General features: G+C 44.4%; 1 protein-coding gene across 1 annotated transcript in view; it reads left to right on the top strand.

Moving 5' to 3' along the window:
* CD36 (CD36 molecule (CD36 blood group)) overlaps window positions 1-17,655 on the top strand; it is a 553,162-nt gene that overhangs the window by 139,711 nt on the left and 395,796 nt on the right. The window contains exon 3 of the mRNA XM_086919832.1: window positions 5,905-6,049. Within this exon, the coding sequence (XP_086775958.1) occupies window positions 5,905-6,049 (145 nt within the window). The remainder of the gene's footprint in view (window positions 1-5,904; window positions 6,050-17,655) is intronic.

Below are 17,655 nucleotides of genomic sequence, written 5' to 3'. Positions count from 1 at the left end.
ATAAACACATTCTTCAACTTTTTGAACCATGTAGGTTTTTTTTTCCCCTCCGTAATAAAACTCAATTTTTCTAAAGATTTCCTGACTTTCAAAACAATTGTGCACTCTTCCGCAAACTGCTTCGCTGCACGAACCTATCACAGTGTGGTCACACTAATGCACCAATCAACTCAAGATACATTTCACTTACTCACAACTAATGATTGCGCAGCCTTTGCTAACACAGCAATCAATGTTTATTCCATCCTAGTCACAAAGACCAATCCCAGCAAGACACTTTTGACGTCAGCCCTGCTCCAGCTTCTGCAGCTTCGACTGACCCCTCCTTTACAAAATTTATCGGCACACTATATATACACCTTTATACAACTTAAAAACAGTTAGTAATGACATAAAACATCTCAATTTGTCTGTTTCCCTAAACCAAAGTGATAGTTTCCTCAAAGTATTCTGTATTTCCAGTAGACAGCGCTTACCGCTTCTCTACCACAGTATTTTAGTTTTGCCGATAAAGTAGCACATCCCTCTACCTTACCCTTCTCTCAAGCTTGGGTTAAACTCTATTACTCTTTCAGGGATAAGTTTTAAGTCAAAATACACAATGATTCTTTTGCTTAAGCCCAAAATTGTATAGGTTGCCTTCGCTATATATTCACCACTTTTACACGTAAAGGTCCCTAAACTTGTAACATAGGACGATGTCACCACTTTGAAACAGACGATGTGATGTGTGACTTACATGACACATTTGTGCGACTTACATGCCACACGTTCCTCTTCCTAGGCAGAGTAACCAGCTTTCTACTTTCCAGAAGCCTCAATTCCAGACTACTTATAACACGTAACAGACTCAACATATAGTGTTAGTCATAAATTCTGTGCATCAAAACTCTATATACATTGCCCTAATCATTCTATACATTACTTATCCTAGTTAACCTATACCAAGAAATACTGATCCAGCACGGCTCCAGACAAAACCTGCAAAACCATCACCATACTCCCTAGGAGCTATTTACACATTACTCTTCAGTGGGGCCCATACTGCCGCGAGTCATCTGTACACACATTCACCCTGCTCCCAGGATCGGTGAAGGAGAGCTGCTGGATTTTTATCAGAGTGTCTTATTTCATACTAAAATTTATACACTAAATACATCTGCAGTTTATCGATATTACCATGGTTTTATTTTCTAGAAAATATTAAAACACCCCACCATTATTGTCAGTGGATCTGCTAGTAAAAGTTAACTAATGGACAAAAAGACCAGCTTAATTCTCCATTTATTTAATTTTTATTTAGAGATTTAGGGGCACATGCATCAATATTGCATTATGCGATTCCTTAATTGCGAAAAATAAGGAATCGCAATTAAGGAATTGCAAACTGCAATGCATCAAGAAATCGCTATAAAAATAGCGATTTCTTAAAATTCCTTAAATGCGATTCTCTGATTGAGAATCGCAATTAAGGAATACATCCCCATCCATTCCTATGGGCCTAGAGGCCCATAGGAATGAATGGAAAGACATTCTTAATTTGCAATTCACCATTAGAAATTCACAAATTAAGCATGCAATTTCAAAGGTGCAGGAGTGTCCAAAGGACACCCTGTTGCACACCTGAAATCTGCTTAGAAGTACATTTTGCACACTCACATGCCCCAAGGGCATGTGTGTGTGCAAAATGGAACTTTGAAAAATGCACTTTAGTGCAATTTTCAAAGTTTTCGCAAATTACCATCAAGGTCAACTTCATGGTAATTTGCTCCCCTTATTTGCAAATTCGCAAATTTTTAGAGTTTGATGCATTGCATTTAAGGAATCTCAATTTGAGATTCCTTAAATGCAATCGCAATTTAAGAAATCGCAATTTTGCGATTTCTTAAATTGCGAAAATTACAAAAATGTTAATGCATCCCATAAATGGGAATTGCATTCGTAAACGGCCAAATTTTGCGATTCACACCATTTGCAAATGCAATTTCCTTTGATGCATGTGCCCCCAAAATCTCAGGAAACAGACATCAGAACAAGAACAGAACAGTTCCCAAATACCTCCTCTCTATTCTTTCTTGATGTTCACCTCCCATCAAGACTCCGCACCCATTCGAAAGTAAAAGTCCAGGAAAATGTCAAAGTCTTTGCACCATAGCCAAAAGTTTGTCAATCGGACAGCATGTTGTGGTGCAAAAAAAAAAATCGAAAAAGCAAGCTTTTTTTTTCTTCCAAGCGTCCTCTTTTATACCCTTTTTTCCCTAACTTATCTATCTAAGATTCAAAACTTTTAGGGTCCTCATTCATTCTTATTGGTCGAATCAAGGGGTGGATGAGCATAAACTCATCTCCTCATTGTCCATATTTCCGCCAAGTCATTGTTAAAATCAGAAAAAAAGTCTCAATTGTATTTTAACAGTTCTTTCTGCTTGTGTCCTTTAAATTGTTATTTCAGATCATTTTCCCATGCTCACGATGAGGACATACAAATTGTTGGCACTAGCTCAAGCGTCCAGGCCACGCTGACCTTTACCCACGCTGTACAGGCACAGGCTGCTTGCACTTCTCTCGAGCACAGTCGCGCATGCGTACATCATCACAATCTCGGAGTCCTGAATCCCTCCATCTTTTTGTAGGCCGCATGGGCCATAATGGGAACTATTATAGAAACAAACACAATTAAACGTTAATTTTTGAAGTATAGCCCTTCTTTTTACCTCTCCCCCATTCTAAGGTAACCCTGTTAGTTATTACCTAGCAATTTTAGCCACATATAAGCATGGTTTACTTACCATTCTCCCTCATTTCTGCCACAATTAGACATACAAAAAGCATATACACACTGATTTTGGTTAGATTAAGACATTTGCGCACAGGATTAATATAATAACTTCATTTAATTAGTAAATTATGATTTGCAACATAAGCAAATTACTTTCCCACGTGTATTTGTGTGTGCATTCTATTCTATGTTGGTTACTTTCAAAACCACACGATTAGTACATATTACTGTTATGGGGAAATTACTTCACGAGTGGTATGCAAAACATTTTGTTTTCATCCTCGCTCCATCAGTAGCATTAAAAATATTGCACATATTCTGTTCTTTTGCACGGCCTATGATAAGATCAGGAAGAAATGGATCCGCCCGCTATGGAATAAAATTTGGTTCAGGAGACATCAAGAAGCACTAAGAGTTTAAAAATATGACACTTCCCCTTAAATAATTTTTAGTCGAAGTAGATACCTACTCACAATTGTATTTGCAAGTGATAAGCTGGCTCAAACTTTTTAATTAATGATGATTTGACCAACACAGGCCTAGGATCCTAATGTTTCATGATACTATCACTTAATGATTTTAACCAAATTATGTATTTCATCAATACTGTTGTGGTTCTCAAACAATTAAATAGGTGAGAATGGTATTGAGTTTGTCAAATGAAACATTGTATTGTATGTATGTTTGTAATGTGTATAAACAATGAAATATGTATGAATTGCATTGATTTTGTCAAATGAAATATCGATTTTATGTATGTTTTTAATGTGTTGAAACAATCAATTATGTATGAATTGCATTGATTTTGTCAAATAAAATATTGGATTGCATATATGCTTTTAATGGTTTTAAACCAAAATAAAAGCTAATAATAATAAATATCTTTTAGTGGGGTACCTGTGTTTGCTGTATCACAGAGAAGGAGGTTAGGTTTGCTTTTAATCCTGTAATGAGGTTCGGGGGTTGAGGAGAATTCGCCTCAATAAATTATCTATAATCACCATATAGAGAGCGATCTCTACCAGCAAACACACTTCTACCAAAGCACAATTTTAGAGGATCCCTCAGATTCTGTCCCCTCCAAACATCAATTATCAATCACTAAACACACATTCTTATAGAACTCAGCCATCCAATCATTGACCACTCTCCCCCACTACAATATCGCACACAAACTTGCCAATCAATCAAGAGCTGCTGAATTTAATAAATATGGCAGTCTCATTGACTTTGCTAAGGCTTATTGCCAAACTTCAATAAAAAAGGCCTTCTAGGGCCTCTCATGCAGGTGGATGAATGGATTGTACCTTTAGTTGCTAATGTTCCATTGCATATTTGGATTCTAATTGGATTTGTCACTAAGTGTGCATCTACCTTGCAAAGAGGGCAGTGCCCACTACATGATCCTCCATGAAAACGAACCCTACAATATCTCATTTGTTGCATCGGTAAACTATTGTGAAGTAAATAATACTCCAGAGAATGAGGTCATGCAGTACTTTGGAAAAAATGCAATATAGGGCATTCGCTGTTCACTCTTGCTATTCCTCGTGTAGTTTACAATCTTCTCAAAGTACATTAGGCCTTATTTATGAGGCCTTGCGACAGTTTTGCGCTTCCGTTGCGTCACTTTTTGTGACGCATTGGTGGCGTAAAACATGCCACCTGGGGTGCCCTATTTACAAAGTGACGCTTCTCAGTAGATGCGTCACTTTGTAATTCCCTGCGTTACATTATACCTGCGTCAGGTATAATGTATGCAGGGTGGGCTTTCCTACATAAGTAAGCCTCGTAGAAGTGATGACGTGAAATTTACGAGATTTCACTGCACCACTTCAAGGGTACAAATGAGTCCAATACGTACGCTTGCTTCACAGCAGGGGTAAGACTGACGCAGACCTTTTCACATGGGACTTGCCACATGTGAAAGGACACATTGCTGGAGTTGCGTCACTTTTGTGACACACTCCAGCAATGCATCACTTTTGGGCCTGCAGATACAATAGAAATACTGACGTATCTGTAACTCCTTGCGACATGATGCGTCATACAGTAAATATGATGCATTCATCATGTCGAAAGGAGGGGGCACTGAGAAGTGACGCATTGCTGCTTTTACGCAGCGATGCGTTGCTTCTCATAAATGATGCCCTTTGACTTCATAGAAATGTCTTCACAATTGCAAAAGTAACATCTGAGGGGCAAATGTACAAGCCCCTATTGCCACCACAATGTCACTTATAGAGACGTTGTGGTGGCGATAGGGGCTACGCTTTATGTACAAGGCAGCGTTAAGCCACTTAACGTGGCTTAATGCTGCCTTGTACATTAGGCACCCTTTCACGCTATTGTTAGCGTGAAAGGGGCGTGCAGTGGGTGTTGTGGTTGGCATTCCACCGCACCACCCATCATATTTAACGCTGCCCCCTATGTACAAGGGTGGAGTACACAGGAGGCAGCGCCAAAATTAAGACCAGTAAAATCTTGGTCTTAACTTAGCGAAATGAAGAGAAATGCATTATTTCTCCTAGTTTTTGCTTTCTTGGTGTGTGCTGCCTTATGCAGCACACACGGAAAAAGAAAAATCCCATGGTTTGTTTATCTACAGGAAGGTGTTCCTTCCTGAACATAAACAAACCTTTAAAATGAATGCAATTTTGTCACTGTTGTGTGCTGCATGAAGCAGCACACATGAAAGTGACAGAATTGCATTTTAGGATTGTTTATGAGCAAGTACGGACAACTTCCTACACATAAACAATCCTCTCCTGCATGCAGTCACCCTTGCACTCTGGTGCAAGGGTGCCTGCATTGGCGCTAAGTGGCTAAACTTAGAGCCATCACAGGGGGAAACGCAAGGCTGCACCACGTTCTTGTAAATATGGTGCAGCCTTGCATTTCAGAAGTAGCGGAGCGTGTGTTTAAGCCAAGGAGGCTAACGACACGCTCCACCACTTCCCTGTACATACCCCCCTTGCCTCTATTTCCATTAGAGAACTGTGTTATCTTCGTTTTCTATGCGTGCCTGAAAGTGGTTTTGCAACAATAAAAATCATTGTTTTCATTATGATATATACAAACATACTAGTGACTTTTTTGACCGTATTGACACATTTATTTTTTAGCACGCGTTATCTACCTAAGGAAAACATTACACAAAATGCGGATTTTACAGTGTCATATTTACTCCCGATTGAAGCGTACTTCGTCCCTGAGTTGTCAGTGGGCTCTGAAGATGACGTGCTTACGGTTCTCGATCTTGCTGTTGCGGTGAGTCAACTAAAATAAGCATTTGCAATGCAATAGATCTCCCACTTCTAAACTTAGAGCTATTGGTGTTACAAATTACCCTGTTTTTATTGATGTTGTTTTATTTGCAGTGAAGTATTTTTGTTTAAAGAAAGTGCACACTAAAAAGTAGGGAAGGGTATGTGTTAGCAGAAAGCATCGAGGGAGTGAAATTGTTTGTAGGACAGTTGTGGGAAAAAAGGGAAGTCTCATGCCTGTGCTTTGTTTGTATATACAAAATGTTGCTGTTATGCACATTACCGTGATCTTTTAGTCATAAATACATCTTCCACACATAATTATATAGATATAAATGTATTCTCACATGTTACATGTACGTCCCTTTTTATTTTACACTTTTTGTCAAACCAGCATTTTGAAAGCCCAAAAATCTGTCCATAGCATATCTGCATTTGCATGCTTTACTTTTTTTTTCTTTTTCAAGAAACCTTTATTAGCATCAAATTCAGCGTCGTTACAACTGCATTGGCAAGCATAAATTGCGTGGCTACCCGGAGCTCAACAAGTCCTCAATCAAAGATATTACACAGCCATGATAACCGGCATCCCGGGGGCCCGGCGGCAATATGAAAAGGACACAACTCAGCTTTATTGACATGAGCTCCCCCACGAAGGCAGCACTCTACGCAGCACGACAACTGATTACTCATTGATAACAACTCGAAGGGAAGGTCTCTTGTTGTGTTAGGTCAATAGTAGAACAAGAACGTCCAGAAACCCTCCCTAACCTCAATCCCAAACTCTACCCACCCACCCTAGTGTGTTCCGTGGAATGTCAAGTCTGTCCAAACTAGAATAAACGTGGTGTGTGAATACCATGTCCCGTACTACCCCTTATCCCATACCCCCAAGTGCCTAACCCCTTAGTGACTCTCCGTGCTAAATCCTCTCATGCAAGTAACTACTTGTTTGTCCCAGCACCCCCCCCCGTTAACCTCCTCAGTCTCCTTCCCATAGGGGAATCCTCCGTCTGTCCAGCCCTTTACGCTGAAACTTGGTCCTGGAGATCCACCACTTCAGACGTGTCAGAACTACCTTCCTCCCCCTCCCGTAAATATTCCTTATATAGGTCCCAGAAGTTTTTTGGTCTACTCCTAGGTGGCAACAACTCACTATACAGCTCGGTTTGGGTGCAGCAGAATCGCAGATCCCTCTTCCATCTGGCCACGGTGGGCAGCGGTCCGCGCATCCAGCAGGATGCCACTACTCTTCTGGCAATCAATAACGCCATATCGGCCAGTCGGCGAAGTGACGGCGGGAGTGGCTTAGAAAAGCCCAGCAGTGCCAGCGCCGGTGTCCTGTGGAGCGTTTCGTCTAGTACCTGATCAAGCTCCGCAAACACCTCATTCCAGAATGCTTGCACACCGGGGCAGAGCCACGCCATGTGGAAAAAGTCGGCAACCTGAGTGCGACAGCGCTCACATTCCGTCGAGGGCCGTAGGCCATAGCGGTGCAGTCGCTCGGGAGTATAGTACACCCTTTGGAGAAACTTAAAATGCACCAGCCTGTGCCTGCCATTAAGTGAGATCTTACGGGTGCTGGAGCAGCAGTATTTCCACATGCCATCATCTATAGGCGATTGCAGATCCTCCTGCCATGCCTCTCTGGCTTTAGATTGCATTAGTCTCTGGTGTGTTACTCCTAATTTGTTAACAGACGAGAGTAGTTTAGCCGGAGTTTTAGTTTTAATAATATAGGATAGTTCTGGGATCTCCTCGGGTTCCTCCATAGTCAGGCCCATCTCCTCCCGGTAAGCCGAGCGCAGTCTGTGGAACTGGAATTGTTGAAGCAGTGTGGGGCTCACGGTCTGCAGATCTAGCTGACCCCAAGTTTTAAGTGTGCCCTCCGCAAATAGGTCCTCTATCCTCTCCAGGCCCAAAGAGCGAAGGGATTCCACAACTCCCCTCTCTCTCAGGGGTCTCAACCACAGCGCCCATTCAATCGGCATCAGGGGTGAATATAATCTATCGCAGTCGCGGGCGCGCACCAGTGCATGCCATGCGTGGTTAGTCGCCTTAAGGGAGTCAAGACGCCCGACCGATCGATCCAATGGGAGGCTTATCGTTGCTGGAAGAGGGAGCGGGTCTGCAAACAGTCGCTCTAGGAGCAAGTGAGGCGTACGCGCGTCTCCGTGAACCCAAGAGTGCAAGTGGGTTGCCTGCGCAACACAGTAGTAACGTTCCATGTCTGGGGCCCCCAGGCCCCCCATTTCGCAGGGGAGAATCAATGTCGCCCACCGTATTCTGGGCTGTTTGCCGGCCCATGCCAGCCGAATGAGGACCTGCGTAAGCTGAGTAAAGAAAGCTCTCGAGAGCACCACTGGTAGATTCGTGAATAGGAACAGAAACCGGGGTAGAACAATCATCTTCATGATGGCAATTCTGCCCAGTAGGGACAGCGGGAGCTTGCACCAAGCGTCCACATCCTCAACTAGCTTGGCAAAGGCCACGCCGTAGTTATCGCGGACAAGGATTTCCGGGTCAGTGTGCAGTTGTATGCCCAGGTATCGTACCGAGTCCGTAGTCCACTGTAGTGGGTACTCCATAGTGAAGGGCTGCGTCACAGGAGTGAGGGGGAATGCGATAGATTTGTCCCAATTCACGCGCAGTCCTGAGAGTGAGCCAAAGCGGACCACCTCTCTGAGGACTGATGTCAGGTTAGACTCCGGGTCTCGAACGTACAGCAAGGTGTCATCAGCGTACGTAGATATGCCTATCTTATAGCAGGGGAAGCTGATCCCCTCCAAACTGTGGTACTCCCTGATGGCGCAAGCCAGTGAGCTCCGCAACCAGCGCATAATGAATCGGCGACAGGGGGCAGCCTTGCCGCGTCCCTCTACTGATATGTATCGGTGCCGACACTCTATCCCCCAGTTTAAGTCTGGCCGACGGTCGGTGATACAGTGCGCCAACCCTTTGCAGAAATGGTTCGCCCAGGCCCAACTTCCGAAGTACCCGGACCATAAACGGCCATTCGACAGAGTCGAACGCTTTTTCCATATCCAGGAAAATCGCCAGCGCACTATTCTCCTTCCGCACATGCTGCATGGTGCCCAGGACCGTGCGTATATTGTACGTCAGATTTCTACATGGGACGAACCCCGACTGTTCAGGCGCTACCAGTGCCGGGACTAGGAGGGCTAGCCGATTGGCCAGTACCTTCGCGTATATTTTAGCATCTACGTTTAGCAGACTAAGGGGTCTATACGAACTGCACATATTCAGTGACTTCCCCGGCTTCGGAATGGTGACTAGCAATGCCTCCCGCATAGTGTGGGGCATTTCCCCATCATCACAGATCTCGTCGAAGAGAGTGACCAAGTGAGGGAGTAGAATTCCTGAGAAGGCTTTATAGAAGCCCACCGTGAGCCCGTCAGAACCCGGTGCACTACCCGCCCTCATGCCTGCCAAGGCTTCCAGAATTTCGTCCTCGTGAAAGGGGGCCATAAGGAACTCCCTATCGGAATTTCGCAAGAAAGACGTGTCTATATGTTCTAGATAGTCATCCATGGCGTCCTCGGCGCCTTGGGACTTGGATTGATAGAGGTCCGCATAATATTGACGAAAGGTCGTTAGAATTTGCTCCTCATCTGTGACCACATCACCCTCCGGGGTGGTCAGTTCGTCTACGATTAGAGGTTTGCGTGAACCCCGTACCATACGGGCCAGAAGGGCGCCCGGCCTGTCCCCTTCTCCATAGACACGGGCCGTAGCATATTTCCCCATGTATAGGACCTCCCTATCCGCCAGCTCCTGGTACTCAGCTAACAAAGGGGTGAGCACCGAGTTAATGTCAGAACCAGGGTCTCTGAGCTGCGTGTTCTCCAATTCTGCCAGTTTGGCCTCCATAGCGGTTAACTCTCGTCGAATAGTGCGCAGTGTACTGGAGTGTTTGGACATAGCCATGCCTCTTATGAAAACTTTAAATGACTCCCATACCGTGGAAAAGTGATCTACTGAACCCAGATTCGTAGCAAAGAAACCCTCGATATCCTCCGCCAGTTCGCCCCTAAACACCTCATCTAACAGGGCAAAGGGGGGGAACCTCCAGGTAAATGCTGGGATACCCCTCCTGGCTGTGGTGATATGTATTATTACAGGAGAGTGGTCAGAGAGGGTGCGTGGTAGCACCTCGCACCTGCCAACACTTCGCTGGACCGAAGACGTCGCCAACCAGTAGTCTATACGAGTGTGGACATTATGGAAGGCCGAGTAGTGTGTGAAGCCTCCGAGTGTGGGGGGCTTCTCCCTCCAGACATCTACCAAGTCAAGTTTGAGTAATTCGGCTCTCATATAGGCAGCAGAAGCCACCGGCCTCCGGGCAGGGCCTGAGGAGCGGTCTTTCTCGGGGTCAAAAACAAAGTTGAAATCACCCCCCCATAACATCCCAGGTTGTGTGTGCTTCCTACATAGTGCGGACAGGGCTGCGTAGAAGTCAGGATTGTCATAATTAGGGCCGTAAACATTAACAATCAGAAGGTCTAGTCCCTTACCTACACATCTGGCCAAGACATACCGCCCCTCAGTATCCATCGCCACCGGGATCAATTTCAGTTGCGAGGACGGGCTAACCCAGGTCAGTACCCCTCGGGAGTGTGTTGTGAAGCCAGACGCCACTATGTGTCCCGCCAACCCTCGTGTCTGTAACATCCTACTGTGAATAGGCAAGTGAGTTTCCTGTAAAAGGGCTAGGTCAACCCTATGACGGTGCAGGTAACTAAGGACTTTCCTCAACTTGCGGTGATCATTTAGGCCCCGTACATTTCATGTCATGAGTTTGAGATTGTGCGGGGTGCGAGTGGGATCAGTCAAGGCGGCATTCGACATTGCAATCGTGACTGTTCCATCGTTGGCCTAAAGATAGCATGAGTAGTACTCCCCTGAGCAGGAGCACCCACCGGGAGCACCCGAGAAGCAGCGAAACACAGCATTACACATTGCCCCTCCTTGGGGCACAGACACCACAATTCATGAGCATCTCCACAGCTTTGAACACACAAATACCCTCCCCTTGCACCATCCCTATTCATCACGCACAACAGTCCCAACAGGTGAACCAGAGAACAGCCTCCCACCCTCCCACAGCCGACCATCCCCAACCAGGTCAGACAGGCCCCTTCACCACCCAACATCCCCCCCTTGTTCAACAATGAATTCTACAAAACCCCAATGAGCCCCCGAAGGAGCCAAAAGCCAAAAGCGTAAGGGCAGAGGAATCTAGCCGGCCAACGGCTCAGCAGGGAGCCAGAGCTTGTAACCTCTCGCGTGCTCCCCTCCCGCCCCCCGCCCAGCGGCAGTTAACCCTGCCAGCTCTAGTCTTCTCAGTCAGTTAATGTCAGATCCTTATGTGGAGGGGCCTACCCCGGGTCAGCCCTCAGCCAGTTGAGCGTCCCTCCACCATTCCACAGCACAGACAAACCATTCCGGTAGTAACCAGATAGATCTCACCCCAGACTCATGCCACGATGGGCCCACTCCGACAGTGTCTTAGCCCTTGCGCAGCTCAGCGCCATCAGTTCAGCAACATCTCCCATGTGTCCGGCTACTCCTGTTCTTCCAAGTGGGACGAGGCATCCATGTCTTCTCGCTGACTCCTCTGACTGTTGCGGTTGCCCTTCTCCCATTCCTTTAAGGATTTCTTAAGTTCTGCGGGGTCGGTGAAAAAGTGAGAGTGGCCGTGCCTGTTGATGCGAAGCCTCGCAGGGTACAGCATGGCGTAGTCGAGCCCTAGGTCTTTCAGCTGCTTCTTGTAGGGAGCAAAACGCTTCCTTTCCTCCTGCACCCTCGCCGTGAAGTCCGGGAAGAGGGAGATGTACATGCCCTCGAACTGTAGCTTTCCCTTTTCTCTGGCTAGACGCAGTGCCAAGTCTCTATCCCGATAATTTAATACCTTCGCTATGATTGGTCGTGGCGGGAGACCTGGTTGTGGTTTCGGCCCCAGAGTGCGATGGGCCCTTTCTACAATGAACATAGGGGAGAAGACATCTTCCCCTAAAAGGGTCTGAAGGAGTTTCCCCACAAACAGCTCCATCTTAGCGGTGCTAGTGGATTCCGCCACTCCCGTGATGCGTAGGTTGGAGCGCCGCGAGCGCGCCTCCAAATCCTCCGTCTTATCCTGTATGACTTGGAGCAGCCGACCAAACTGCCTGCGGTCCTTATCCCACTCCGTTTGCGCCTCTTCCGCCTCTGTAAGTCGTCGTTCCGCCATGTCCAGTCTCTCCGCGTGTTTGTCCACCCTCTCGGACATGCGGTCCATCCGGTACGTCAGTGCATCGATTTTGGTACTGATCGCTGTCATGCTGTCTTGTAGGCCTTTCTCCATGTTCCCCAGCATGTCCCGTATCTCCGAACATAGAGAGTTCTCGGATGTTGTAGGGCGTGGAGAGGTGGCTTGAGTTGCCCCCTCTGCCCCCTTCGCCTTCCTCTGGTCGAACGATAGCTTGGGTTGTGTTCTCTCACCCTTCACCATGGCAGTTCTAGTGGACATACGGCTGTCAGGCCCAGAGATGCGGAGTCCACCACTCGTGGTTTGTGGTCAGGCACAGCAGTGAGCGCAGCAGTGGGGGTCCCCCCTGTCTAGTGAGGTATGCAGCAGGACTGTTGCCCAAGATGGCGGCCGCTCGCTCCGGGATGCAGATTTGGCCGTTTCGCAGGAAACCACCTCGGACAGTACCCCCTGTAGTCTCCACGTTCAGTGGTCGGCTAGTTCGCCGCAGTGTAGGGAAGCAGGTCACTCACCGCTCCTCCGATGTCCCTTCTCTGTGCAGTGCGTGGCGCAGGGATTCGGCATATGGCGCGTCTCGCCGGTAGGCTGGCAAGTCTTCACAGAGCCTCCCTGCAGTCAGTGCGCACTCCGTGCACTCCCCGCTGCCTCCTTAAATTATCGTCACCAGGCAGGAGCCGACTCGCTCCACTGTCTCCCAGCGCTGGCCGCAAGTGCGCCGACCGACCAGGTGCCCTTGCAGATGACCGGGACCCCCTCGGTCTCCCACGCCGCACGCACTATGACGCAACCCGGGCAGCCCTCTAGGGCAGGTCGGGGATCGCGGCCTGGGTTGTTTCCGCTCCGTTCGCTTCGGCGCCAAGTGTCACCGCGTCGGATCTCCGCCGGGCAAAGAGACCGCTGACTGACCGGTCCGAAGATCTGCCACCGTTTTGAATGCCGGCAGGGCGGTATTAGGATGGTTTTGGAGGAGTTTGGTGGGTTACCGGTGAGGAGCTCCGCACTCGCGCGTCTTACATGGACGCCGGCTAGCTCCGCCCCCACATTTGCATGCTTTAGTTACACACAAAAATAGCTCACTATATCCATGCTTCATGTGCTCATTTTAAAGCAATCTGTGCATTATGAAAATGCTGTCACAAAGGAGCTCTAAAACAATTTATACGCAGAAATCCCAAGATTGGAAAAATTATCTAAGTAAAACCACAGCGTACATGGTAGCGTACAGGGAGGTTTATAGACCATGCCCTTGACATTGCATAGTTACAGCTCAGGGCGTACTTATAACCCTAGATAACATAAATGGACCATATAAATCTAAATAAGTAACATTCTATGTTGCTCCACTCCAGGGAGTAAAGGGGCCAGTAGCTATGGGAGGATACATATGATGACATGGCCGTAATAAGGAGGGACTAACAAGCCTATAAACGAATAGGAAGGAAGCATTTACGAAGGACAAAGACACATGCCAATGAAAAATAGGGGTGGGGATTGGGCGGGGCTCCCCTCACGTACTGAACTACAGCAGATCTTCACCAGAGCAGCGCTTGTGCGCTCACTCTAGGCTCCACCTAAAAACATATAGTGTAATCAGGCCATCAATATGGATGACAACAACAGCACACATGTTAAGCTAGAACTAAAATAACCATAGAAAGAGGGCCTTTGCGATATTCTGTGATATTGTTTGTTGTATGATAAAACTATGAATGTATTGTATTGTATGGTGGGTATATTTGAAAAACAAAAGTGAGGTCAGACTCTTGGAACCTCATTTTAAATACATTTGAATATATCGAAAGTATCGGAACTATCTGGGCTTGGTTATTACTTTAGGCGATAACATTTACAGTATTTTACTGCTAATCCATTTTATTATACACGGACGCCAGCAATCGTATACTTTTTTTTCTCATTTCATTTCAATTCAATTTTATGAAAATGGCATGTGATCGCTCGAAATGTGACTTCATAATGGTCTTGCAGAGCCAGCAGCCAGGGTGAAAGGCAGGTCACAGATCACCACTGTAATGCAGTTCAAATGATTAAGATGAGAACTGATTTTTCCTTCTTATGATCTTTCTTTTATAAAATGAACAGGGATCGCTACAAAGGAGATATTTTTGGCCACATGTTTAACTTTTACACCAATAATTCAGTACAGGAAAGAAAGATTGACTTTCCCTGGATGGCACCACGCATTCTAATCTACAGCCTTTATAACCTGACTGTGTTATTGTTTAAAATATTTTACGAACTGCATTTTGATGTTTTTTATTTTGCACTAAAGGTTCAACCTTTATTCTTCATGCTAGCAACCATGCTATCTCTTTTAGATGAAGAAGCAGGACACCAAGGATTTAAATGCTTTGGGCAAAGAGTGATGATGTGATCATGTATTATAATAAAATACCGTCATTTAAAGCATATTGAAAGTCACCTTCTGAGTTCCATCACCTTATATAGGTACTCCTTAATGACTTGCAGTATCCTTATTAGTATCATAGAGCTACTTGATCTCTTATGTCACTGATAGTTATTAAAAATGTTTCAGCTAGAAATGGTGAGATGATTTATTTAGACATAATTGACTCATCCAAAAAATAAATCATTTTTTGCTGATAGATCAAAGATTGATGCTGTAAATATATTTTTCAAATGTCTTGAATAGATTTGTGATTACACAATCTGGTCTTTATTCTGAGTGGGCTGGAACATTCTGACCATTTCAGAAATCTATGTTTGTGCAGGTGCCAAAATGATGAGTCATCCAGACTTTGTCAAACACACTAATTAGCAGGTATGTTAAAGTTCTCATCACCACAGATAAAGTTTTGCAGGAATAATCGACCAAATTTGACAAGGAAAAGTGTGTGGTAATTAGAGATAAGCAGAGTTTAGCATAGTGAGCACCAAAATGTCTATGTGATTTGCCATTTTAGAGGGCAAAGCTTGTAATCGCATACAATAATAGCGACCATTCCATGTTAGATTTTTTTGGGTACAATAATTAATGCCATACATGATAGGAAACTAATAAAAACATTAGGAGTAGACCGTAGCAAATATCGGATGATGACGATGTTAACTGAGAAGAAGATGTGTGCTATTTTGAGCCTGCTGACCACTAACACAGTAATATATATATATATATATATATATATATATATATATATATATATATATATATATTCACTGAAAAAACCATTGGTTATAGACCATATATAGTTAGGGATTAGCCTTTTCAAAACCTTATTTTACTCACACAAAACCATTGAAATTTCATATATAGTTAGTTCCACTAACTATATATCGCGCACCCGCAATCCACTGCTGATGATGTCACATATTACATCATTCATGACATAGTTAGTGACATCACTGATGACATCACTGATGACATCTCAAATGACATCACTGATGACATCACTGATGACAACATCCAGTGACTGTATGTTTCTGTAAAGTTAAAATATGTCTTACATATTGAAGAATGAGTGGATGTATAAGTGTCTGGATGAAGGATTTAGTAGGTGCATGACTGACTGTATGAGTGAGTGATTAAATGTGTCTCACTGAGTGCATGGGTTAGTGACTAAACTGTTTTAATTTGTTGTTCTACAAACTGCTGCATATGTTGATCAGTAGCTATATGAGTAACTGTATGGGTTATTCATTGGTTGTCCAAGTATTTGTATGGGAAACTGAGTGTGTGTGTATGGGTGGCTGGGAGGTGTGTGACTCTGTACATAGATGTGTGAGTAGTTGATTCACTATATGTATGGGTTCAAAAGTGCATGTGGAAACAGCTGTATGGGCGGTTGACTGTGCATGAGTGTATTAGTGAGTGAATGGATATCTCAGTGCTACATGTCAAAGTAAGTACATATGTAAAACACAGTACATGTGAGAGTTGACATATATAAATAACTGTGCATAAGAGCCAGTGAATGTGTGAGTGGCTGTATGGATCATTGTGAACATGTATCAGGGATTGTATAAGATAGTAAAGTAAATATGTGTTAGTATATGTTTGAATAAGTAAGGTGTGTATAACTGTATAGTTGAGAAAATGGAGGTGTGATTGATTTTTTGCATAACTGACTAGGTGTGTGAGTAACTCCATGGATGAGTGACAGTCTGTGACTGTCTGTTTACACTGATTGTATCTAAGGTTATATTAGAGTCTGAAGAGGTTCATGGTATTATCACATGAATGATATCATCAGTGATGTGATCAGTCATGTCAAATGAGATGTTATCAGTGATTTTATCAGTGATGTCATTTGAGATGTCATCAGTGATGTCATTTGAGATGTCATCAGTGATGTCATTTGAGATGTCATCAGTGATGTCATCAGTGATGTCACTAACCATGTCATGAATGATGTAATATGTGACATCATCAGCAGTGGATTGCGGGTGCGCGATATATAGTTAGTGGAACTAACTATATATGAAATTTCAATGGTTTTGTGTGAGTAAAATAAGGTTTTGAAAAGGCTAATCCCTAACTATATATGGTCTATAACCAATGGTTTTTTCAGTGAATTTTCAAGGTTTTGTAAATGCAAATTCCTAACTATATATGGCCTATAACCTATGGTTTTTTCAGTGAATTTCATTGTTTTTTTAATAGCAAATATCAAAAGCTGTAAAATGTCAAGTACGTGATAGGTAAAAACTTTTTCGTGTTTATGCACGCTGATGTGCTTTGAACGCTGCCCCCCTCCCCTCTTTTCTCTTAGTAGTACTCTCTCTTTGCAGATAGTGAAGAGTAGTTAACGCAGGCCTTTACCCCCGTTGTAATCCGTTGTGCCTGCTTGTCTCTCCATTTGATTGATTGTTATCCAATCATTTACTGTTTTACAATTGATTCTCTTTGGTTCATTCTCTATTTACAAACAAGCACAAAGTCGCAATACTCTGTTTAGTCTTTGCAGATAGTGAAAAATCGTGAAAAATCGTGTAAAAAAATAAAAGTAATCGAGCAAAATCAGTAGGCCACTAATTGGATCACTTTTTGACCTCGCTAAAATAGAAACATTAGGAACAACCCTTCATGAGAAATATGAAAATAGTGAGATGAACTGAGCTCCACACCATGAGGGCTGCAAGACAGCTCGGCTCCGTCACCCACCCCGCCCAAAATAACGACAAACCCTATGCAAATATTAAAAATATAGACAACACACCAGCAAAGTAACAGGGTAAAACATTTTATTAAATAACTATTTACATTACGTTGGTTTATGAGATGATGTCAGTAGTGGACCGATGTGTGAATAGGTCGGAAGCAGCACAAGGCGCCAAGATCCGGATGGCAAGTCCTGGATGTTGGG

The sequence above is a fragment of the Lissotriton vulgaris genome, chromosome 1_1, assembly GCF_964263255.1.
Source record: "Lissotriton vulgaris chromosome 1_1, aLisVul1.2, whole genome shotgun sequence".
Classification (NCBI taxonomy): Eukaryota; Metazoa; Chordata; class Amphibia; order Caudata; family Salamandridae; genus Lissotriton; species Lissotriton vulgaris.
The sequence above is the reverse complement of the archived record's forward strand: the minus strand, read 5'-3'. Positions and strand labels throughout refer to the sequence as shown.